Genomic DNA, 26,419 nt, shown 5'->3' on the forward strand with positions numbered 1-26,419 from the left:
GTATTGTATTGATGCGATGTATTGTATTGATGCGATGTGTTGTATTGATGCGATGTGTTTTATTGATGCGATGTGTTGTATTGATGCGATGTATTGTATTGATGCGATGTATTGTATTGATGCGATGTGTTGTATTGATGCGATGTGTTTTATTGATGCGATGTATTGTATTGATGCGATGTGTTGTATTGATGCGATGTATTGTTCAAGAGAAGGACGCAAAGTAGATGCGAAATGTTACTTCATTTCAAACATGGGGATACTGAGACGCGAATTTCAGATAAATTTTGAAAAAAAAATTTAGGGATCAGGTGAATGAATCTAAAGTTCCCATATATGATATTAATCATGAGAAATTGAATCAACAATTTGACAAATCAACAATTTGGCAAACTTATTAACATACATTCGTCCCAAAGAATTCATTCACATTATCAGCCTGGTATTAGCGTTCATTTTACAACTTAAAACGTTTCAATAGTGAAAGTTTTATAAGAGACGTGCAGCACACACATATCATTCAGTCGCTAAAATCTTCCAATTATTTTCATGATAGCTCAAAAATTTATGGAAGTCTGGACGTGACTGAAGGAATTTTATTCGGAAGTCAGGGGGAAATTAGCCCCATAAAGGAAGAAGGCGCCTTAATATCATCTTATGTTGACTTCTTTATTGCCATCGCCAACCTCGTAGATTCTACCTCGGCCATTCAGCTCATCTTTACGAGAAGAAAATGCGGCGACGCGGATAATGAGGGATTAGGGCATTTCTCCATATTTTATTTTTGGTCTTTATTTCATACGGAAGCTAAGATTATTTACTAGCGTCATGCCCTATTTCTGGAAACGCATGATGTGTGAATTTCTCGAATTAAAGCAGTTTATTTCATTTAGTAATGTTATCTTTTAATTTGTATTTTCATTTACTTGATGCATGAAATGATGAAAATAAAGAATGAGACAATTTTTCACTTTAGCGATTCCACAGGGAGTAGAACCTCTTAAAACTTAATAAACTTTCATGCTTAAAATGTAAAAGAAAATATAATGACTTAAGAAGTCTTTTTAGAGTCATCTTATTCCGATAACGGTGTGCACGTGAACAAAATTAACCTCAAGGATCGCTCTTACTCATTCCTTCCAGAGGCGAAAAACTTGACCTTGGTCCTATGTGTTCATGGAACTTTTAAGGAAATACTCATAACTGTATCCTTAAATAATCATAACTGTATCCTACTGCGACGAATCTTCCGGTTTTGCACGAAACGTTCATGCATTTATATGAAGAATATATACCTACAACTGTTCTCTACCGTGAAGTTATCATATTCTGCATAGTACAGCTATGAATGGAGATTATTCAGCCCATAACTGTTCCTTGCAGCCATTTTGTTTTGTTCTGTATATTCTTGAGTCGGTGAACATTAGGATGAACAAAAGCTAGAATTTTCGGATAACCGGAATCTTTTCCCGCAGCTGAATATGTAATGCGCAATTTACGTTAAAAATATATTCTCAGCCAAGAAATTTTCGCCACACCAAAAAATACCGCGCAATTTTACTGCTTGGAAGACAAAATTCCACTGTGTTCAGCCAGTGTGGCGATACTTGACCGGCGGAGTGTCTGGCTCGACACAAAGAGAATCTCAATCTTTCAAGTCGAGGTAACTTTTGCTTGATGGAATTAACGCAGCTTTATACCGCTCAATGTAATTACAGCTTGGGCTGAAAGTTTAACTTATACGGCGTTACCTTGTAACGAATATTGCAGACCGATGCAAAAGCAGGAAGGCTTTTCAAAAATTAATTTCTAAATGAGATAAAATATAACATGATATTGTCACGGGGCACAAATGCGGCTCACGTCAATGCAATTTAAATAATGGTTCACCTACAGAATTGTTTTGCAGTGTTGAATTAAAAAGATAATGCGTTATCTACGAGACTGGCTGAGGCTCCAATAATTACAAATTTAAAATGCGAAAACACCACTAGCGCCTAATATATTGAGTTCGCAACTAAAAAATGTACGAGACATTATCAGGGTGCGTCAGAAATGTATAAACAGAAGTAGTAAGACTGTCTCGGCAAGTTGCAAGGCAAATCACGTCCCTTGCAATCACCAACATCAGACACAAAGACGCTAGCCATTATTCGGACGCCAGCAGACCGTGAAAACGATGCCAGACCGTCCTAGAGTAATGAACTTACGGGCTTAGGAAGGGATATTGCCTTGCAACGTGAAGTGCACGCGGCCTTAAAAATCAACGCCTACTAATTGTCTAAAAGTTATTCCGGCAAATAACGAGATACTCTAATGAGGCGAGTGGGAGCATTTAAATTTATATAATTAACAAATTGACGTACATTATTCAATGCGCACAGGTTAGATAAAGAAAGAAGCATAAAACCAAAATATTTCTTCAAAGTAGGACAACGTTTTGACATAATATTTTCAATTTTTTAGGCACATTCGATAGTAAATTTTTTACTTAGCAGAAACAGGTAATCTTTAATTCTTACAACTCTGTGAAACTAAAAGTAATTTTCTAAACATGAATTCAATACAAAACTGATTAGCCGATAAAAGAATATTCAAGCTCCAATTACTCGATTACGTCGATGTTTATTCAATTTCTGTCTGTAATGAAAACAAGGAAAGAAATAAAATTGTACAGTTGCTGACAGAAGATAATAAATTTGCGTCTGAGTATGAGTTAGAACTGAATAAATTTATGCTTCCGCACAATAAATTATTCGCTGAATAGATAAAAATCTAGAATATCACAAATATTTTCGCTGTTTACTATTGAATAATAAAACGCCTACAACTTTGATATCCGGATTTCTGTTAGCGAACGCACAATTTTTTGTTCACATTGTTACGTTATTTTTACATTTTTCTGCAAAAATTGTTAAACAGGCAGCGCAAATTAGCAGCGGAATCCTTATGACAACTGAAAAAAATTGCGGTTCAGTCATCTTTTAAAGTGCACATAATAAAAAATATTTACCAAAAATAATAGCTACAAAAATATAATGTCGATGAAAATCATGAAAATTTAGCTTATGCCACTTATTTACTTGTTGTAATTTGTACAACTACTTTGTATTTTGAATTTTTCATACTCCGCGAAATAAATCGAATTTGAAATTCATGATACATAAATGAAACTCTCTCCGGTTGGATGATTATTATTTGCATTAATGGACTTAAATTAAACTCAAATAACTAACAGATGAGCGCGATACTAAAATTCTACTTGCTGTGCAGTCAACTAATAATATTAACCCTTTCTAATATCAATAATATTAATCCATTCCAATTCCAGTGATAATATCATTTTCCAATCCCAATTCCAATAAATTAATTCTATTGATGAAACAATTGAGCAGTAGAAGATAGAAAAAATTTAAACATGGGGCAAAACGTCCTGGAAGCAGTAATGGTTTTATATTATTTTACACAAGAAAAACAACACCTGAAAATTTCAAGATATATCAGAAATACTGCAGAAATATCGGCAGCATCAATAGCACAACAAAAATTTGCTTGAAAGAATATTGTAGAAAAGGCCTTGGAAGTAAACCAGAAGATTTTGGAAAAATATTACATTTTGTAGTAAACAAGAACATTTTTCAAAATAAGCAAAAAATTTTAAGAAATAAAAATCACAGATACGTAAAATAATCTTTGATTCGTAACAGAAATTCAGTTATGACTTGAAGGGAGAAAGAACTCACCCAATCCATCATTCCGGAAAATCTACGGAGTTCGCTCCTGAAATTTAATTTACTTTTCTGACAGGGATCGGCCTGAAGATTCAGTGGTATGGCAGCTATTGTTTATTTTAGCTTCATAAATATTCATATTTACTTATATTTTGAAATTAAAAACATTTGCCAGAGGGACTGCATCGTTGTCCTTCCAACCACCAAACATTTATAAACAATAAATTCTAGATGCATCAAGCACAAATGAAAAAAATGTTTAATTAAACCTCGCTGTTACAAAACCAATATAATTTTTGCTACTTTGCAACAGCAATTTCTCTAGTAGCGTGTAAATTCGTAAACTTTAAAGACTGTATACGAACGTCTATCTTCAACCAAACTTTCGATACTTGTGCCGTTTCTTGTCTCAATTCCTACCTGGAATTGGATTGCACATTTCTTAAGATTCTTCATTTTCTGCAAGTGAAGTTTACCAGAAGAAGTTTTTCGTCGTGCTTATATTCTTCTGTTAAAGGTGAAGATTTTAATCGAGTATCAGGACAATAATAATAATAATAATCAAAGGAACCGACTGATAACAAACATTCCCTATTCACGGCAACACAATTCGATGTTATTAATCGGGGTTATTACAACGGCTCTGAGTCATATGGAGAGGGCATAGTTCAACTTATTAGTCTTGACTCACCCGTCCACCGGCGTCAGTATTTAATGCATGAAACCGTTTTTATTATTTTTTGGTGAAACTATGGTCAGTGTAATCGTTTATATATTTTAGAGAAGCGGCGTACACATGCAGCCCGCGTGTTAACCTTCACTAAAGAACGCTAGAGAGGGGGAAATACTTTACATTTTGTAAGCAGCGTGTACTGCGCGTGCAATCCTGGCATCCGTCACAGGACACGCTATGCATGCGTGTGGACGCAAAAAGCGTGGAGAAGTATGCAGCGTGTGGAAGCGAGCCGCATATAGAAGTGTACGGCGTGTTGCAGCGACCAGCGTGTTGAAGTATGAAGCGTGATGAAATGTTAAGCGTTTTGAAGCAAGCAGCGTGCTTAAGTATGCAGCGTGTTAAGGTTAGCGACGTATTGAAACGACTGGCGAGTTGAAGTACGCTGCAAGTTAGGAAAGTGTAGTGTCGGCGAGTAGCGCGTGTACGCGAATCGTGATCACGTGTAGCGTGTGTACGGGTAACGTGTGTATATGTAGCGTGTGTACGTTTAGCGTGATGACATATAGCGTGTAGTTATTCACAGTAAGCGGTATCGTGCCATCAGACAATCGCTCGCTGTAATGCGGAAGTTTCTACCCTCGTGAACAAATACATTAACTGAAGCGAGCGCAACGTACCTTGAATGGGACCTAAATTTTTGTCAACATTTTGGTCGGTGCTCTGAATAGTTGGAAGCTTGTTTATGTGACAATTTTGTGTAGGGGAACATTAAATCAAAGGTCCTCTAGAATGAGCATTCCTTTTACCAGATAGGCTGTCGGTTGCACTCGAGTGAAGTGCACGAGTTCTGAACTATACTCACTATTATTCGGTATAAATGACTATTGATTTCATGATAACTTCTATCGATGCAGCAGTTGCTATTTTTGAGATAAAAAATTCGATTTTACTTGTTCGATTTTGAGATAAAAAAATTCTATTTTACCACTTGTAGCAACTGGATAGCATTAAATGCGCAGACTAGAAAGATAAATTAAAAACAGAGTTTGATGTGCGCATGTAAATTTATCGTAATTTACCAATAAGAACATTACGTAACGTAATGCATGTTTCGATCGTAATGTAACGTTTTCACATAGAATAGATGAATGATTTTCGCTGACTTGATCCAAAAATATGATGGCAAATTTAAGTTACGTGTAAATGTGACAAAATAAAACGGATGTGCTATCTGTGCAATCTTTGATAAACGCTGATCAGAATCTTACTCTTCGGTCGGATTAAATAATGAAATTAAATCTATACTTCAGTGTTCTTTAAGATTTAATTAATCGTTGAAAGAAGTTAGATCTGATCTGTTTAGTGAAGCATAATTGTTTTAAATCATAAAATAACATTGTAAGTATGCACTTACAGGACAAAATATTTTCAAGCAAACACATTTATCATTAAATTACTACACTACACGACTTCACACTAATTTAAATTACTACAAACTACACTAATTTCAACCAGTGTTTTCAATTTATTTTTTAATATGGAAGAAGAGTGGTTTGTGGTCTCATTAATTCAGTTACTTAGCGATCGTATCTTGTTTGCTTTCCTCATTTAGGCATTTATTTTCGTACCGTTTTACTGGGCAAAAAATACACTTGTCTCCATCGTCGTATAAACAACAATAAACCCAACCGCAGGAATGAATACGTAGCAAATTATAGCCTAATTGAGTAGCACTTTTTGCCTCTCACAAGTCGGCCATAATGATAAGTCGGTCATAATGACCGACTCACGACCGGTCACGATAAGTCGGTCATAATGACCGACTCACGACCGGTCACGATAAGTCGGTCATAATGACCGACTCATCGTGATAAAATGGCGTATCAGTTCTACGTCCATTCTCTGCTGGTGCTGTGAAAAGTGCGTCAGGAATTGGACGTTTTGACCCATTAATTTGCCAGAGTGACCTGACATGAGAATCATTTTATAATTATCATTCATTTACAAATTGCGTGTAACTGAAGTTCGTCAATTAAGTGTCGGTAGCAGACAATATGCCTGTGATAGATCAAACAATGTCGTTGCTCCTTGCAACGCTCATAACAACCTCTCCATCAACAACTTCAAATAAATGAAGAATTAATAACATGAAAGACAACCTCTATTACAACAGCTCCAAATAAATGAAGAATTAATAACATGAAAGACGACCTCTATTTTAACAGCTCAAGATAACTGATGAATTAATAACATGAAAGACGACCTCGCGTTCACGCGTCCGGCAAACTGTCGCCTTGGTCACCAGTAACTCTGCCGGTAATTTAATTGCGTGTAAATTCTCAGAAGAGGAGCAACAAGCACAGAACTGACCGCATACGCAAAATGTTGTTCAAAGCTTGCAACATTTCGAAATATTATTAACTGGTAGAAGTAAATTTAGATTGAATCATTTTTTAAAGACATAACTTACATGCTAGTCGTTTTTCGTACTTATTTGCTATTCAACCAATTCTCTTTCATTGATTAGTTTCCTCAAGAAAATACCCCCTAATCTCTATTTGAAATATTTTCAGAAATATTTCTAAAAAATTACAAATGATCCAGGAGCAAAACGCTATGGTTAGGAAATATTACCATCATGCAAGTATATGAAATTCAACAACCGCATGAGTGATTCTGGTCTAGTCAATTTTAATGATTGAATTTTTATTCATTTAGTCTGGCCTTCAAAGTACTCAAATAAAGAGAAGCGTTAGCTTGACAATCGTTATTTATGCGAACAAATCCCGAACAAGACATATTTTAAGAAATTATGTTGTTTGAAATTAGTTGATACCGCTTAAGTGAATTATTGATTGGATTTACTCAATTTAATTACTATCTATTACTTAATTTACTATCAATTATTTCATATGTTTTCTTAGCATTCAATAAACTTCTTGATCCATGAACGTCAGAAGGATAAAATTTTCTGATCCGAGCCAAGCCAAATCAGTGGGATAAAAATAAAACCCAAACACATCGATTGGACCAAAATTCGTATAAACACGTCATTGAGAAAAATCCTTCGCATTGTTCCTGCAGGTTTCCCTCAAAAGAAAAAAAGACAAGGTTTTTGTGGTCACGTCAAAGGATGAGGGGAGATGCAGAAATGAATTCCGTGCTTCAGCAAAACAAGTCTACGGGGAAAGCCGCCGTATTCCAGTCACGCTCTCGCGAGCTTCGGTTTGTGTTGGCACTAAGACTGCAAATGAACGGAAGGAGATCTGAACGAAACGTATGACAAATTCAAGCTGTGCGTCCAAGAGCATTCGAATGAATTTGAAAGGCACTTGAATTAACTTTAACCGAAGAAGTTGTTTTCAAGTTAATAGACAGCAACCTTAATTTGTACATAATTTATTTGTAATAATAATTTTAATATTATTTGTGGATTGTGCATGAGATTGCATAAGCAAAGAGTGAGGGAGCGCATCTGTCCATAAAAATTGGACTACAAGCCATGATTTCAAGAATCATGATTTCAAGAATCATTCATAGATATATGAGGCTAAAAGTCATTCCCCATAGATACCCTATATGAGGTTAAGAGTCATTCCTCATAGATATATGAGGCTAAGAGTCATTCCTCATAGATATATGAGGCTAAGAGTCATTCCCTATACATACCTTTTATGAGGTTAAGAGTCATTCCCCATAGATATTTGAGGCTAAGAGTCATTTCCTATCGATACCTATATGAGGTTAAGAGTCATTCCCATAGATATTTGAGGCTAAGAGTCATTCCCTATAGATATTTGAGGCTAAGAGTCATTCCCCATAGATGCCTCATATGAGGTTGAGAGTCATTCCCTATAGCCTCATTCTTTAAAGCTATTCCCTATAGCCAACGAGACAAGAGGCTCGGGGAAATTGCCGCTTTTTATTCTGTGGGGAATACAAAGACCGGGGGACCCATGCCTCCAGCGCGTGGGGCTGCACAAATCATGAGCTACGGAATGGGGAAATTTTCGGCGGATTAAGGGTGGCCGACTGCCAGCCACTTGTCGTGTCTCGCCGAAATTAAAAAAAAAAGTCTTCTCGAAAGTCATCATTTTCAGAAGGATGAAAGTAGCCAAAGCTGAATTTTTAATTTTAAATAAAAAAATTAAATTAAATATCCAACTAGTTTCAACAAATTTGATTCAACTCCTATCAAACAAGTTTCATTATTATGTTAAACCCCATACTTTACACATTGATCATCCGTTCGTTGAATATTCAGAAATTATTGAAATTGAATAATTAGAAGTAAATTATACGCTTAATAACGGAAATACACAGAGTATAATCCTGGAATGAAAAAACAAAGAGTTACTGAAAGCCATGACCTTGAGCACACATAGTTGAACTAATTCGCTATTATCTATTAGTGTGGGTATTATTTGATCAATGGTGAACGCTGAACAATGCTTCAACACGCCGAGCACTATGCAATATATCCCTCGAAAGATATATCCCTTGAATATAGCGAATAACAGTGGTGGATAATTCAGATGCTTCATAGAAACCAGAACAATGATCCCAAGTCAAAATTTGGAACTGTGTTTTGAGCCGAGCTGGCACCGCTCAAGGCAGCTTTGAGCCGAGCTGGTGCCGCTCAAGGCAGCTTACAGCCGAGCTGGCACCGCTCTAGGCAACTTTGAGCCGAGCTGGTGCCGCTCAAGGCAGATTTGAGCCGAGCTGGTGCCGCGCAAGGCAGATTTGTGCCGAGCTGGTGCCACTCAAGGCAGCTTTGAGCCAAGCTGGCGCCGCTCAATGCAGATTTGTGCTGAGCTGGTGCCACTCAATGCAGCTTTGAGCCGAGCTGGCGCTGCTCAAGGCAGATTTGAGCCGAGCTGGCGCCGCTCAAGGCAGATTTGAGCCGAGCTGGCGCCGCTCAAGGCAGCTTTGAGCCGAGCTGGTACCGCGCAAGGCAAGCTAGAAACAGTGGGAGAGCAGACATGTGGCAGGCATGTCACTTTTTCAGGACTATGTTTATTATAAATGAAATCCATGCTGCAAATAGCACAATTCCACCGTTAGCGACTCAAATCCCGCTTCAAACCCGCTGGTGTGTGGCATTGCAGCAATTATGCCCGATCCTGCACAAAATTTGCATCAAAATAGTTCTGTTGCTTCAATCGATGCAGATAACTGTTCCGAATACCAACCGAGGACCGTCCTTATCCTTTATGGTCCCACGTACAGTTGTAAAAAAATATTAGAGCCTTGAATATATGAAGCCAAAATTCAAAATTTTAGATAATTCTGACATCAAGATGTAAACCGATGAAATGAATCAATTTTTTGTTGCCCAATGATAAATAACAATAACTCTGACCTGCTTGATGACAACGGAGAAGTATGGGCCCTGATATGAGACATTGTCAGTGTTGTATGGGCCCTGATATGAGAGGGGAGAGTCCATCTGATAGAAGTATGGGCCCTGAATTTAGTAATGATGAATATCAGTAACTCTGACCTGCTTGATGACAACGGAGAAGATGTGGCCGTAGAAGAAGGCCATGAGGATGCCTGGCCCGACGATGGTGGTGAGGTAGAGGAAGACGAGGTAGGACGGGTCCATCACCGCCGTGAAGAGGCAGAGGCGGCACTCCAAGTGCCACCCGAACAGCGGCAGCAGTCCGATGACGGTACCAAGCACCCAGCATACCAGGATGATGCCTGCGCAGTGTTGAATATTTGTTGATGCAGAAAATATTATAATTATTATTTAAAAATTAGCTCCAAGTGCCATCCGAACAGCGGCAGCAGTCTGATGACGGTACCAAGCACCCAGCATACCAGGATGATGCCTGCGCAGTGATGAATATTTGTTGATGGCGGAAAATATTAGGATTATATTGTTAAAAAAGTAGAAAAAATCAAGGACGAAAGAGGTGAAAGACAGTGTTCAGTCAAACCTCATTCCGGAGCATTCAACAACAGAGAGAAATTCCCACGCATTGCGAAGTTAAATATCTATTGCTCATGATAAGAAATAATACTGTTAATGTTTCATTTAATATGAAAATTATACACGTAAGGAAAAGGAAAAATTCAAAAAAATGAACGAATAAGAGAGATGCAAGGAAACACCATTGTAATTTCATTGTAAGTTAATGTATTTATTGACAGAATTGTTAAGTCCTGATAATGTATGAAAATTCAGCCTGGGAAAGGATTTGACCTGCTCAAACATAATTAATTTAAGACTATAGGTAAACTTTTAACATGAACGCAAGTCTCTCTCAGTTAACGTTTAAATATAATGTAAGATTCCTAATATATGTTCAAAAGTAACGCACGAATCGCAGTAAACGTTCAAAATGAACGTATGAATTGCAGGACACGTTCAAAATGAACGCACAACTCTCATTAAACGTTCAAATGAGCACACAACTTTCAGTAAACGTTTAAATATAATGTAAGATTCCTAGTAAATGTTCAAAAGTAACGCAAGACTTGCAGTAAACGTTCAAAATGAACGCACGGCTGGCAGTAAACGTTCATTTTTAACGCACGACTATGAGTAAACGTTCAAAATGAACGCACGACTATGAGTAAAGATCAAAGTGAGCATTCAATAGATAACGAGCAAGTGAGTAGGAAAACATTATTAGGTACGGAGGAAGAAAAACGAACGAATTAGCTGTCCTGGGCATCTAAATTTCTTCTGGCCACATCGGGGAAGAACGGAATTAAAATGAACCACGAATGTCTTAGACGATTTGATTAGAAAATTCTAAAAAGATTTAATAATGCATAAAAACTCGAAACTATTCATCGCACAATATTACATCATTGAAACAATGTTTAAAGAATAAAAGAGATGAAATAAGGCGTTAAATGGTTTAGTGTACATGAAAATAAAAATGATCAAACTAGCCAATAATTTCAGGCATGGCGTAACACGAACGCATTCGATAATTAATAATGAAAATTTAAATGATTAATTCCCGTAAATTAATATTAATGAATAATAATATGAATCACACGCTACAATTATCCTCAATTATATTATAATTGGTTTTTTATACTCAATTATAAAATAACTAAAAATCAATGCAGTATTTGATATAAATAGTAAAAGGAGAATTGGCTTTGAGCTAACAGCCGTAGCTATTTTAGGTGGCAGAGGCAAACAATTTCAGGGCTATAAACAGCAGCTACGAACTTCCCCTAATTAACTTCTAAAACAAATGACCGTCCAAGTTATCAACTTGGAACGGTGAAAATTACAGGAGCTTTGTCCCGAACAAAATGTGTGCGACTGAAACCCGCTATCGCATCAACAAAAAATAGTGACACAAACTTCCTGGAGAAGAAAGGATCGGTGACCGAGAGCAGAAGCCATTTCCCGAACCATGGAGAGAATTTATAACAAAAAGCGAGAGCATCGAACGAACATTGAGCGAGCAGTGAACGAACAGTGGAAGAGCAGTGAATGAACCTTATTCGAACCATGATCGAACAATGCCTCTGTCCTCCTGCTCGAAACAGGAAGAAAGAGGATAAAAAATACAAGTTAATTGAGTTCGCCGAGGAAAATCAACGGACTGCAATATCCAAAAGTCGACTGGTCAAATATGTGCGCAAGAATCATGCAACGAATTTCGGAGGGTTTTACGAAAATCACCTCACGATGAGAGTTATCAGGGCGCTGAAACCTCAGCCCCCGCTCATAAAACCGCCCAGAAAATCGCGGGATTTGGTTGGGCTTGAGAAATGCTTGACTTCAGTCTCGCCCTGACGCCTAAATCCCCCAAACAAAGACTGTTGGGCCATGACAAGATGGAGGCGAAGAAGAATTTGCCACGTGGTTTGAAATTGAAGTGCCAGTGTCTGGATTTTTTACATCAATTCCACCTTTTTTATCAGCATTGATAGCGACAACTTGTATCGTTGATGAAATGATAATTAATAATAGACGACTACTTGCATCGTTGATGAACTAATAATTAATAATAAACGACAACTTGTATTGTTGATAAAATGATAATTAATAACAAAAGGTAACTTGTATCGTTGATGAAATGATAATTAATAATAGACGACAACTTGTATCGTTGATGAACTAATAATTAATAATAAACGACAACTTGTATCGTTGATGAAAAGATAATTCGTAGTAACGCCGACAAAAGGGGAGCGCAGCCGTGGGTAACAAAATTGACTCGTAAACAAGCCCTGGGCCCAACGCCAACCATCAGCATGCAATATCTACACATAGCCTCAGATCAATAAGCTGTGGGTAACTCCGGCTAACAGTAAATCCGCTTTGCACAACACAGCCACTGCTTCACAGCGCCGGAGCACAACTGGCCGGAGCGCAACGGGCCCTACCGCAACAGGCGGCGCAGGTTAGGTTAGGTTAGGTTAGGTTACGTTAGGAGTAGCTGTTGCTGTAGGGCCTGCTGCGCTCCGGCCAGTTGTGCTCCGGCCTGTATGCGCTGCGGCCTGTGACTGAACGGCGCTGTTGTGGTGGGCGCTTTGTGTCAAAAGCCGTGAAGATGCCCGGCTGCGTTACGCTCGGGAAGGTATATGAATCGCACTGTGGACTTGGGCTATGCTGACCTCTAGCTATCCACCCGACAAAAGATGTCACGGAAATGTTGGAAAAAGGACATTGCATCAAGTTGTAAGTTTCCAATTTTGAGTTATGGTAAATAATGCTGTCTAAGAAAAAATAATTTTTAAATAAAAATTAAAACCGGACGTTTTTATGAATTAAGTCTAATATAGACATTTGTTCAGCTAAATAATGATGACCACAGGACTAAATGGCATGATCGGGAAATAACAAAATTGCATGGCGATTGGCAGTTTTCATTCAATTTTGAATTGAATAATTTCGTCACTTTGCGATCAAGGAATATTTGAGAATGCAAAAAATATTTGCCCCTCTGTTCTATAGCGCTGACATTATAAAATGTGAGCTCTACTTACACGCATGTCGAGGAATGCTCCAACCATCACAAGAGACTATCAGTATAATGCGATCATTGCTTACACGCATGTCGAGAAATGTTCCGACCATCGCATGAGACCATCGGTAGAATGCGATCATTGCTTCACGCATGTCGAGAAATGCTCGGACCATCACATGAGACCGTTGTTAAAATGCGATCATTGGTTACACGCATATCGAGAAATGCTCTGACATTATACCATCGGTAAAATGCGATCGTTGGTTACACGCATGTCGAGAAATGCTCTGACATTATACCATCGGTAAAATGCGATCGTTGGTTACACGCATGTCGAGAAATGCTCCGACCATCACACAAGTCAAACACTCGATCAGGTCGCGGCAATGCAGCTCAGTCTTTGCGCCGCTCAAACACACACAGCGCGGCAGCGGCTCAACATCAATGGGAGAATCCGAATTCAATAACAGTAAATACTGGTATACATTAAGCGAATAAACACAAACTAAATTATATTGACATAAGTAGTCCCTCTTGAGACAAGACAAGACATTGCAATTGCTTCATATTTTTTCCTTTTGATCATACAAATCTTCAGAAATATAGAGAAGTTAAAAAATGATCCTAAGGAAATTATCTTGAATAATCTAGTTAAAAATTTTTCTCCAGCATCAGCTTGTTGAGACTGCCAGCAACACTTCCAAATAAATCAAGGGAAAATACGATATACAGTGGGGGGAAATAAATATTCGTACACTTGAAAAATCGTATTTTAATGATGCATTGAGATTTAATTTCTTTTGATAGTATTTTTGAATACTATGCGTCTCTATACATAATTTAAATCACTTTTCCTGTTAAGTTTGTGTACTTAGGTACATACATTAAAATACGATTTTTCAAGTGTACGAATATTTATTTCCCCCCACTGTATCAAAACAAACTTTAATTATAATCCTAAATTCCTATTAATGAATTGCGGTCATGCATATATCTCGCTCTCGTTATTTTGTAATGAATAAAAGCCTATTAAAGAGCTTACAGTCATGATTTTTTTTTTCGTGTACAATGTCTTTCTCATATCCGGGGAATACCTAGACAAGAACGTCGGACATTCAGCACAAAAGCTTCATTCCACTTCCATAACAACTATTTTATTTAATTTAACCGTTCGATTGTGGATATTATTCTCATTATTATCACATATCGAAATAATATGTGATATGTACGCATGCTGGTCGAAATAGTAATGTCATGTTTCGGTAATTACAAATTGTAATGCTCATTCCCATGAATATTCTCTCTTATATGGAGGATAAGATCAAGAAAAATCCGACAGCTTCCAATTAGAGATAGACCAGGAAGGAAGCTCCAGGGTGGTTAACTAGGTTAATAGGGATAATTTATTCATCACTTCAATGAACTACAAGCCCCATGCAATAGGGACGTAATCTCGAATTCAAATTTGATTCCGAGTGGCGCACGACAGTTGATGTCAATCACTGCAATGCTGATGGCCGAGCCAAAAAATAACCGCGGAGGAATATTCAGATGTTCATATTACATTTCCTGATGAAATATGCAGGAAAAGTTCGGAAATCATAAATATAGTAAGAAAACTATTTCAATTTATCCCATGTACTTATCGTGAGAAGACAAACTCATAGCCATCAAATGTGCTACGCATAAATCAGACGTAATATAAGCAAAAATATTAAAAGTCAAAATTTTGCATAGCTAGAGCTAAAAAATATTAAAAAGTCCCATATGTTAGAAACGATGCAGAAGTATTATAAAAATTCCCTCGTATTTTATTATTGAGGCAAGCATATTTATAACAAAATAGAGCGCCATGTTCAATAAATGATTAATGACCATTCATAACCAAATACTCTTAAAGTGCCTTTATGTACAAATTAGGCACACCCATTCATAAAAAAATATTACTCAGTACTCACTGCAGTGAGTGACAGAGAGCGCATTTTCTCGTCGACGAAAACTTGAAGTCACGGACGGACGGACAGACGGACGGACGGACAGACAGACAGACAGACAGACAGACGGACATGGCGAGCACAATAGTGCATTTTTTCCATAAATGAGAAAATGCGCTAAAAACAGCAAGAATGGACCGAGAAGCGCCTGGCGTTCTGCGATAGCACGCACCAACGTCGCTGTCACCGCAGTATTTTCACCGGTCGTTGCTTCGATCGATGACACGTCTTTAATTTTTATTATAAACTGCTCATTTTGTTCCCGTTTGATATCATTAATAGTATCCGGAATTATTGCGTCGCGATTTGGAGTCATCAGAACGAGGAGGAAACAACAAACAAGTAGTACAGTATAAATGATGAAATGTTGTTTTCCCCAACACAGGATGAAGGGCAGATGTGACAAAAATTTCAGACAATTGAACCCGAAAACTCACCATCCGTAAAATTTAAGTTCAATGTAACGGAAATTTATGTGTTAAATTAAAATTAAAAAAAAATTAAAATTAAAAAAGAAGTTTTAACAAATTTAAAATTTACAAAATATATTCACTCAGTAGAGTTTCCCCTAGACCCATATATTTTCCGCCTTCATGATTGCAGCTAGTGAGTGACCGCGCATAGATGGTGTCATTATTGAGGTGCTGATTGATTATGTATTGCAATCTGACTTGATACATGAAAAATTGCCAATTTTCTGAACATTACTTTCAAAATGTACCCATAGAATTCGCCATTATGAGTATGCCTGCGTTTATTTTTTCGGTAACTCAAACAATCGAAATTTGGAAAAAGTTAACACCTAAATTTAAAATTAGAAGACAAAGTAAAAAACAGGCAAAGCTTATCTATTCACAATTTCTAATATATAAGTGCTTTATTCCAACTAGGCCTCACTTTAAGAATACACAGGGATTCTAGAACTCGCTGATAGGAAGTACCGTAAGTTGAAGCTAAAATTCTTAGGCAACGCGTCTTAATCTAACTCTAGCCTGTTCGAATAAGATCTTCTAACGAAATACTAACAACTGTGGAAAAGAAATCAGTATAGGTAGAGGAAAATTATGGAAAAGAAATCAGTATAGGTAGAGGAAAAATGTGGAAAAGAAATCAGGAGGCGGTAGAGGAAAAGATCACACGTAAACCACGAACGGGAAAACTCAACTTACGGCAAGATTACTGCCCTAAAAATTCTTGGAATTAATTCTCTTTGATTTCGGTGCTTTTTTTCAAGGAGTGGAATGAGATCCGCCATCTTGAAAGGAGCTCATTCCATCATTCCGTTTTAAATTTTTTTTTTGGACCGGTCAGAATGTAAAAGTTCGTAATTGTGTAGAATCACGGACGGCGCAAATTCATAAGCTACGCACAGTAAATAAAACAGAATAAGCAGTAAGCAAAATACTTATCAGGGCTCATTACTAACTCAGTAAATAGCGCAATCATATTATACAGCCTTTTCTGTTTTATTTCACTCAAAATTCTCGTCTCTGCGAAACACGCGGACTTGAATGGTATTATTCAATGTATTAATTCCAATCTAAGTTCTCAATGTACTCGGGTTATCACTTGCACAAAAGTTTACTAACTACCAAGTATATCAGCTAAAATCTTACAGAACTTCTCAGCGAATTTCTTACGTTCACGGACGTCGTAAAGAATTCACTCTTCTCTGGGACTGAGAGTCTAGATTTCAGCAATTTCATGTCGACTAATTTCAAAAACAAAACTTGTGCGTCTATCTGTTAAAAACTAGCGATAAATCTTTTAGCGTCGCTTATGAGGGAACAAAATTCTCCGTTCAGACTCAAAAATATGAACTACAAGTCAAAATATGAGAAAAAAAACTACATGATACGGAATAAGATCCCTAGTAGTCGGTATCATTTTTTGAGGAGTCAGTCGTCGAAAATTCGCTGTTATCAGCTGTGCGTCATTGAACTTTGGCATTTCAGAGTTCTGCTCCCTAGGAAGTTTGTCAAAGTCTCCCCGTCAAAAGAATGGTTGCGAGAATATTACGCGATTCACTTCAGTTCAGCTGGAAATCGCAATTTCGACGCGTGGATTCCTAAAATTCTATATAGACACGCACGGCTATTAAATAGTATCTGTTAATAGAACTTGGCTGAGCTCTATAAAATTTGCTAAAAATTTAGAAGAGAAAAAAAACTAAACAAAAATTCACCATATCTCTATTGCAAACGTTTCGGAGTCAAGCTCGATCGTCAATTCGAAAAATCTAGAACACAAATACAAATACAATCAGAAGTTAATATAGTCGAAATTCAAATGTAAAAAAACAGATCTTAAACTAGGCCTCTCTTTCAAAATATTCAATGATTCTAAAATACGTAGATCGGAAGCACCAGAACTAGAAGCTAAAACTCGATGGAGTTTTGAACTTTCGAACTGATGATGGAGCTGGACTTTGAAACGTTTTCAATAGAGATATGCTGAATTTTTGTACGTAGAGTTTTCTTCGCTTTAAATATTTTAGTGAATTAGCGATTAAAGCAATCTAGTGACTTTAATACTAGGGAATTCGTTCAGAATTAACTGATTATATTGATCTGAAATAACATTCGACAAAAAAGTTGCACTTTGCTGACTTGAGCTAAAAAAATCCCATTAAAATAACATCATCCGAGTTTTGAGAGTGTTCCGAATCTTGAATATATTTTTTTAACGTCAGAAATATCGATACTGTTAAATAATATTATTCGGACAGGAAATATTTAATGCTGAATAATATTATTGGAACATCAAAAATATTGATAATCCTAAATAATATCACTTGAGTGTTAGAAATATTTTTAAGTGATCCACGACTCATGCAGACTTGTGAGGCTCATCGTTTATTAAAAACAAGATACACTTCCCTCATCCCCAAGATACACTTCCCTCATCCCCAAGATACACTTCCTTCTTCCCCAAGATACACTTCCCTCTTCCCCATCGCCTCATTATTTCAGTAATCCCTCAGCACTGAGGAGGAGCAATATCGAAGGGTCGCACGCGTGGGTGATTGATGAACTCAAAGTTCCCTCGCTTAGAGTGAGGGTCACTTCCCTCGATCGGTTCCCTCAGTTCCCTCAACCGTTAGCCTGGAACGCGGTAGGGATACTGGACTGTAATCCATAAAGTACGGTCCAGTGTATGGTTAGGTATCGGTCTTGGATAAATCTGACCATACATTATCCTTATCGTCATCACGACTCGGTTTAATCAAATTATATGGTTATTGTTGTCAAATAATAGCTGGCAATTGGCCTACCCAAGACATCATTTGATTTTCGATGCACAAACGCGATAAGCCATAATATTTGCTTACATTGCGTAAATGTGGAATGATTAATGATGCATTGGTTCTACTTAATAAAATATTCAACTTCTTTTCCAGAGTCTATTTTTACTGGTAGAAACAAGAAACAAGATTCAAATAGTAAATGAGAGAATTGCAACAATTGTCTACTGCATGACTCCTATGTAAGTGGAAATCTTAGGCATGTAAAACGAAGAATCAGAACTTATAGCTACCAAGCTTGAAAAAATGTGGGTTAGGTAAACGTGGATGTTAACATTTCTTGGATTTTGAAACAAGTACTTTTGTAATGTGAAAAAATGTAGTGTAATTCGTAATTAGTTACAGTGAAAACGCAACGAAACTATAGAATGTAAAGAAACTCTACAGGATAATCCAAGAGACTAGATACTCATTCATGACTGTAATAAGAGTAAGAGTATGTAAAATAAAAACTCCATAATGGAAAGATATTATTTTATTATCCCTAATGGTCAGTCAGTGAGAGTTGTGCAGATGGCAGTAAGCGAAATAAAAACATATCGAGGATTTACTCATGTATGATGAAAACAAATCGGTCAAATGTTCAATAAATTGTCAGCCTATATCACTCAACCCTCATGAAAAAAGTGCAAAAAGCATCCATATTTCCATCGTTTCTCAATAAGAAGGGCAAAAGAATCCATATTTCCATCGTTTCTCAATAAGAAGTGCAAAAGAATCCATATTTCCATCGTTTCTCAATAAGAAGTGCAAAAGAATCCATATTTCCATCGTTTCTCAATAAGAAGTGCAAAAGAATCCATATTTCCATCGTTTCTCAATAAGAAGTGCAAAAGCATCCATATTTTCATCGTTTCTCAATAATAAGTGCAAAAGCATCCATATTTCCATCGTTTCTATATAATAAAGTGCAAAAAGAATCCATATTTCCATCGTTTCTCAATAATAAAGTGCAAATGCATCCATATTTCCATCGTTTGACGTGCGTCAGAGATCAGTGCAAACACTGGCAACAGATTTTGTTGCTAGACGGAAGAAGCTCAAGCGCTGGATAACGTTTCAAGTGGACATTCCGCCTTGTGTATACACTTTTATTGTATGAAAAATAATTGAGCTTCAGTCAAGCATTAATAAAAGATGCTCCTTCATGCTATGCAAATTCTATTGTTGATCGTTAGAAACAGGATTTTTGCGCAGGGAGGAATTGATGAAACTGTGGAAGTCTCACTCAATATGAATGAAAAAATTCTGAATATAATACAAAGTGTTAAAGCTCAGTAATTACATGTCACGTTCCACCGGCAGAAAAAATATTTCAGTTTATTAACTTGACTTTACAAGATTTAGAAAGCCAGGCTTTTTTTCAAATGGACGGATTTTTGAATAAATCAAAATATTTTATCTGATTGACGGATTAATATTCCTATCAACAAATTTTTAATCCAATCGACTGATTTTCAATCTAATCAGTGGATTTCAATTGTAGTCAACGAATTTTTAATCAATTCGACGATTTTTTAATTCATTATCCTAATCAACGGATTTCTAAAACAATAGAGAAATTCGCTCAAATTGACAGGCTCTAGTTCATGTGTATTCCTATCAATGACTTTAGTCAATTTATTTTGCAGTGTACGATTTTGATATTTTTGACAATAATTGCACTAATAACGACTTGTAATTGTAATAATTAGATGTCGGTATCTAATAGTTTATATCTATTAATGATAATTTGGAAATCACCAAGAAACTTTAGCCCTGCATGTGGGTTTCCGTCCAGGAGTACGGCCGAAAAAGAAGTATGAACTCCCCTATCTTGGGTAAAAAAAATAATGCCTCATTAGGAATCTTACAATAAAAATAATTCTTTTTCACTAGTACACGAGCAAAATAAACGTACGAGAGGTGAATTTTGGGTAGGTGCGACACGGATCGGAGTCTTTTCCATTACATCAATCGGACAAATAAGTTCGCTTTTCGAACTAAACGCTATGCGAATCGAGTTCCTGAACGAATCAAGTTTGTAAGGCAAGGCTCTACAGAACTTGTAAATTTTATACGGCATTACGGAAGGAGCAAGAAAACCATTTCAAATAAGTGAAAGAGTAGCAAGTGACACCGAATTTTGTACACAAATTCCGCCGATTTCGAGAGCACAACGGTAAAAAAGTCTAATTTTCTTCTTATTGACGTCGGCCGATCCCAACGCAAGGGCAAATATCTCTCTCTAGATATCTGGGTATATTGCCCCAGGCAATATACCCACATTTTTCATATCAGCTAGGCGTACAAAGCTGGCATTTTTGACACACCAAAAATACGAGAAAGAAGACAACAATATCTGACTGACGCAGAAAACAACAGCATCTGAGATTCATTTTCTGTGTTGTGAAAAAATATTGGGGAAAGAAATGGAAGAAACACCAAAGTTCGTTTTGCGACATACGATTGCTTGCATGTATTTGAAGCTGCAACATGGGCGAGAACATTTATTTCCTTAACAGTCATCCCAATTCATTATATGATAACTCCGAAGTCGTGAGCAAAAAGCACATCACTCAGAGAAATGAATGCGTCATACTGTCCAAATAGTGACACACTATCTTCACAAAGCACTGAAACCCCCTTCTGTTAAGTCAAACTGGGTCAGGATGACCCACACACGGGCAAAAAGTGCATAGCTATTTGCACAAGGTCTCACTAATTACTCTGCCGTTTCAATCACGATCTGAGGATAACACAGCGGATATCAAAGACGATGGCAATCCCGCATGCCACCATGTATCGGCTACATGCAGTTTCTAATCAAGCTTTGCGAACGTGAAACACCAAATTAAGTAGTTCTCACAAGCGCTCATTTCTTTCGTGAATATCAGAAAATAATTACAATGGATTTCAGTTGAGATGGTCAGTATGTGAAGCGTTATGAGTTAGGTGTTCTTGCGTGAAGACGCAAAATATGTGCTGAGCAAAATCGTGGTCTGTGCTCCCTCGAGTTGAATTTCGTGTTACGGAAGCCAACACTACAAATGGTAAGTCCTGGAGCACAATAAGACTATAACGTGAATTAAAATGAAGGCGTAAAATCTTGTGACTCACAGATGAGCGTTTCACAGAGAAACGATGTATTCAAGTTACCAAGCTTTCAATATATCAGAGAAATTACTACGAGAATACCGTTGGCTTCACGCCGCGTCCAAACCAAAATTTTTGGGTTCATTTGACAGTCACAAAACGGACTTCGGTTATTGGAAAATCTAACCTTTTATATATTTTTCATGGAATCACGCTCGAACGTATATTTTTTTCACAAAACTTAACTTTTTTCACAAAACAGAAATATAATAAAGTTAATTTTAATGTGTGAAATTATCTCTCATATTCTAATATTCTTTCCGCTAACATCCAGAGAAACACGAAGATTGTGCGTCGATTAGAAGCTTAGTTAATTGACATCGATTACGATATCGGAAGTCCGTTCGTTAACTGCAGATCTATCATCCCATGCAACTCCTTCTAAAGGAATTTACTATTAGGTTTTTTCAGTCTAACCTCATTCATTAATTCCTGAATACGTCGTCTAGCCTTGGCAGTTTTCTTTCAACCGTTCGTATCAGTTATGAATACGAAACAAATTTGCGATAATCGTATAAATATATAGTTTACTTTGGCTTCTAAAATCCAACATTTGGTTAGGATTTGGTCATCGGCAAGGCAAACATATTTTTTATTTTATAAAAGATTGGACTTTAACTACAGGCAAAAATAAACGGTTGTGTTTAACCTGCTTTAAGTCTCACAGTGTCCTTACATAAATTAATTTAATACTAAGCTATATCAACAAGGTACGATTATATGAATAAGTATAAATATATCATGGTATAATTTTAGAAAACGACACCGTATGCACTGTAGTAAATAGAAACCATTGGGAAATTTTGAATGTCGCTTTTCCCTTAGGAATCTTTTCAAGTATACCCGCATAAGTCAAACTTCAAAGCAAGCAATGCTTTTCTCAAGCGGATATCGAGGCTTTCGGTCTCCTGCAAATGACAAGCGAGGTTCCCAATAACCGAAAGCGATCTATAATGCAAAGCATTCCAACGCACCAAAAAATATATCCCAGGTAAACCTGTGCACAAGTTCTGGAAATTTTAATATTTAGTTAGTTGGGTAGCTCCACATTCATAGTCTGCCCCCTCTCGTGTCGCATTCCTATTATGCGCCTTTGCATTCATCTACCCTTTCTTAAATAAAGAGATGTGATATTGGTCATGAATATATCTTGTTACGTTTGAATAGGTACAATAAAAAACCGCGCATTATATGGCAGTTACAGAATGTTATTATTTACTTATTTTATGGGATATATTGTTTTTATTAAACTGCAGTGACTTGAGAACAGTGGCGACTGATGTCATCCAGGGGAACTTGTTTCAAAGTTTCCAATCAATTTATGTATTTTTTCCCGAAATATCATTTGATAACTTGAATGGGGATAAAACTAGAATTAGTCATTAAGACGTGACATAGGCACTTCACGGACAAATCACTTTAAGGCATTCACAATAACAAAGAGAAGTACGTTACCTGAAAGGAAAAGATTTTAAGTAAAAGAAAAGGAAGAATTAAATAAATATATTACATACACGGCAGTTATTAGCACTGCGAATTTATCGGCTTACAAATATTCTTGATTATAATTGCAATGCGTGACGTATATAGTTATCGGCTTCACAACCGTCATAGATTATAATTTTTGCGCTGCGTTATATTGTTATCGACATCACAGAAAGTCTTAAAAAGAAAAATGTTTTGTTTTCTCATTTTTACTCTAAAAAATTCATGCTTTTGCACTTATTTTGCGAGGAGACGTGAGGTTTACAACATTTCGACGTTCAAAAACTGGAAGATATAATTCGCATAAAAAATCAAAATTCGATACCATTTTAAAAAATGCAGTGATATGAGGAAATAAATCACCAAAAAATATAGCAATAAATTCATCGGATTATCTTAAGTTGATTGCACAAGCATACACAGTTAAAGGAAAAAAATGTCGCTGTTTAATAATAAATAGGAAGCATATAAACGTATGAGTATCATATTGCAGCGGGCTAGTGTTAAGTAAAGCTTATATTTTTCAGGATCCAAGCCGCAGAAAGCCACTGTGTCAAGCAAGTGGCCAACCTGCAACCCTAGGACCAGGGTTGGTGAGAAAACAGAACTTCGTATAGTTAAGGCACGTGTAAACAGGACCTCGTATAGTAAAGGCACGTGTAAACAGGATCTTGTAGAGTAGATACATTATGTTTCATTATCCTGCACTGGAGTTGCACTCGAGCAGCACATACAGATGGTGACCTTGACACTGCTTCTGTGGGTGCTGCATCTTCACCTGTGGGTGCTGCACCTGCACCTGTGGGTGCTGCACCTTCACCTGTGGGTGCTGCACCTTCACCTGTGGGTGCTGCACCTTCATCTGTGGGTGCTACACCTTCACCTGTGGGTGCTGCACCTTCACCTGTGGGTGCTGCACCTTCATCCGTGACCGCACCTGCGGATGCTACGATGGGTGATGAACTTTCACCCGTGACCGAGAGCTCCACCATCGAGACAAGCAACCCTCTTCGCACGCAGGGGTTACGGAGAGGAATCACAACAGCTGTGCGCGCTGTCTTTATGATCAGCAAGACAATTTTTCTGTTGAACTTTCCCCATGGGCCATTCTTTGCAGACACGAGCCATGTTGGCTCAGTCGTTTGATAATAGAGTTTCACATTAGAATTCGCGTTGCCGTACAAGAGGCTGCATGAGACTGTAACCTTTAGTCGTGCTGCTATAACGCTATGCGTAGCATGAATTTGATCGCATATCTCAACAGCAGCTTTTGCTTTGTTCAGATATTCCACCACATATTGTAGTAAAACAAATATTTTCAGTTATAAATATATAAGATAATGTTAACATTTCCGAGAGTGTAATTTAAATTAATCTTATTACTATGACATACACCCGCTACATATAATCAAGACACCCAATGGTTAATAGATATAGATTACTCTGATAATAAGTTTTTTCTAATGCGACATACGTATAATGAGGTTTCATGAATTAAAGAAAAAGCTTATGAAAACTGGTCTTCGATAATACAAACGAAGTTGGCGGTTTATACTGTAAAATAAGTTTCTATTCGGCTGCTATAATATGGACATTTCTGCTCTATCGCGGCTCTGTCGCGTCTCTATGTAAAACCTATGGTCGGCGAAGGCAGGTTCTATTCCCTGCCCTAAATTTTAACTTGGATGGGATGCCTCACAGCTTCGATAAATAAATGATCTATAAGGCTGCTGCAAAACTGCCGCTTCCATCCTCCCATTTCTTTTCGTTTCGGTCAGCAAACAATGTCAACTCTCAAGCAGATCATCGTAAAAAAAATTCTCAAAGGCACAAGCGTCAAGAATGAGGCTAATATTTACCGCGCTTCAAAGTGTCACGAAAAGATATTTTTGGGACGTGACTTTCGGGAATTGAAGCCATATCTTAAGATTAATTCTATGGACGTGCCATATAAAATAATCTTAAAGTCTGAAAATTTTGCACTGGTCACAAGACATTTTTCAGCTTAGAAAAATCTGGGAGAAGATATTTTATCAAAACTAAAAATGGTCTCCAGTTGGGCGCAGAAAAAGGACAGGATTAATGAGACGGTAGCGATACAGAGACGCTGGGAGACGGATGGCTGCCAAGCTCGCGACTCGAGGCATGTATTCTATTTACACAGGATACATTTTCGTTTTTTTTCTCTAAATTCACGCTAATGTTGGCCACACCAAACTATGAAGAAGAGTGTCTGATACAATAAATGTTTGATGCACATCTACTTTAAAAAAATATAACTCAGTACTCACTGCAGTGAGTGACAGAGCGCATTTTGTCGTCGATGAAAGCGTGAAGTCACGGACTGACGGACGGACGGACGGACGGACAGACATGGTGAGCACAATAACGCCTTTTTTCCATAAATGAGAAAGTGCGGTAAAAAGGCATTATTAAGTTTCAAAATGAAATAAGTAACTGAATATAGAACAATTAAATTATCCCGCAATATCACTACCATCATTGTACGGAACCAGCAAGTACCATCATAAAGTCAAAATCTAATAAGAGATGGACCCGATCCTTAACCCACAAGAAAAAAATTTCGCTTAATACGGAAATTTTGTATATTTCATCTTAGCGAAATGCGTAGTCAATTTTTACAAAAATCTGATGGTTAAGTAAGGTTATGATGGCTAGCAGCAAGCACAATTTTACGATCGATATTTCAGTACAGAAGCCAGTGGAGAGGAATTTCCAGCAAAGCTCAGCAGCTACAACGCGCGACGTCAACAAAGTGACAAAAATTCCCGTCATTGCGGCACAATGGAAGGCTATAAGACCCACTGGCCGCCTCAGAATTGCCTGAAAGACCATAAGACACGCTGACCGCCTCAGAACTGCCTGAAAGACCATAAGACACGCTGACCGCCTCAGAATTGCCTGAAAGACCATAAGACACGCTGACCGCCTCAGAATTGCCTGAAAGACCATAAGACCCACTGGCCGCCTCAGAATTGCCTGAAGGAGGAAATAAATAAACTGAAATATATAGAGAGACTGTGACCAGCGAGCTTGGATTGTTATGAGAGGAAGGGAGGAATGGTAATCAGTGTACTGGGCTGAAGGGGAACGTGATTAGTAGATAATTATAACAATTATTT

General features: G+C 37.3%; 1 protein-coding gene across 1 annotated transcript in view; it reads right to left on the bottom strand.

Annotated features, from left to right (window-relative positions):
• Positions 1–26,419, bottom strand: part of LOC108674052 (octopamine receptor beta-1R) — a 68,171-nt gene that overhangs the window by 26,121 nt on the left and 15,631 nt on the right. Inside the window, exon 2 of the mRNA XM_018161950.2 lies at positions 9,911–10,113. Coding sequence (XP_018017439.1) covers positions 9,911–10,113 — 203 coding nt within the window. The remainder of the gene's footprint in view (positions 1–9,910; positions 10,114–26,419) is intronic.

This window comes from Hyalella azteca, unplaced genomic scaffold (assembly GCF_000764305.2).
Source record: "Hyalella azteca isolate HAZT.00-mixed unplaced genomic scaffold, Hazt_2.0.2 contig11130, whole genome shotgun sequence".
Classification (NCBI taxonomy): Eukaryota; Metazoa; Arthropoda; class Malacostraca; order Amphipoda; family Hyalellidae; genus Hyalella; species Hyalella azteca.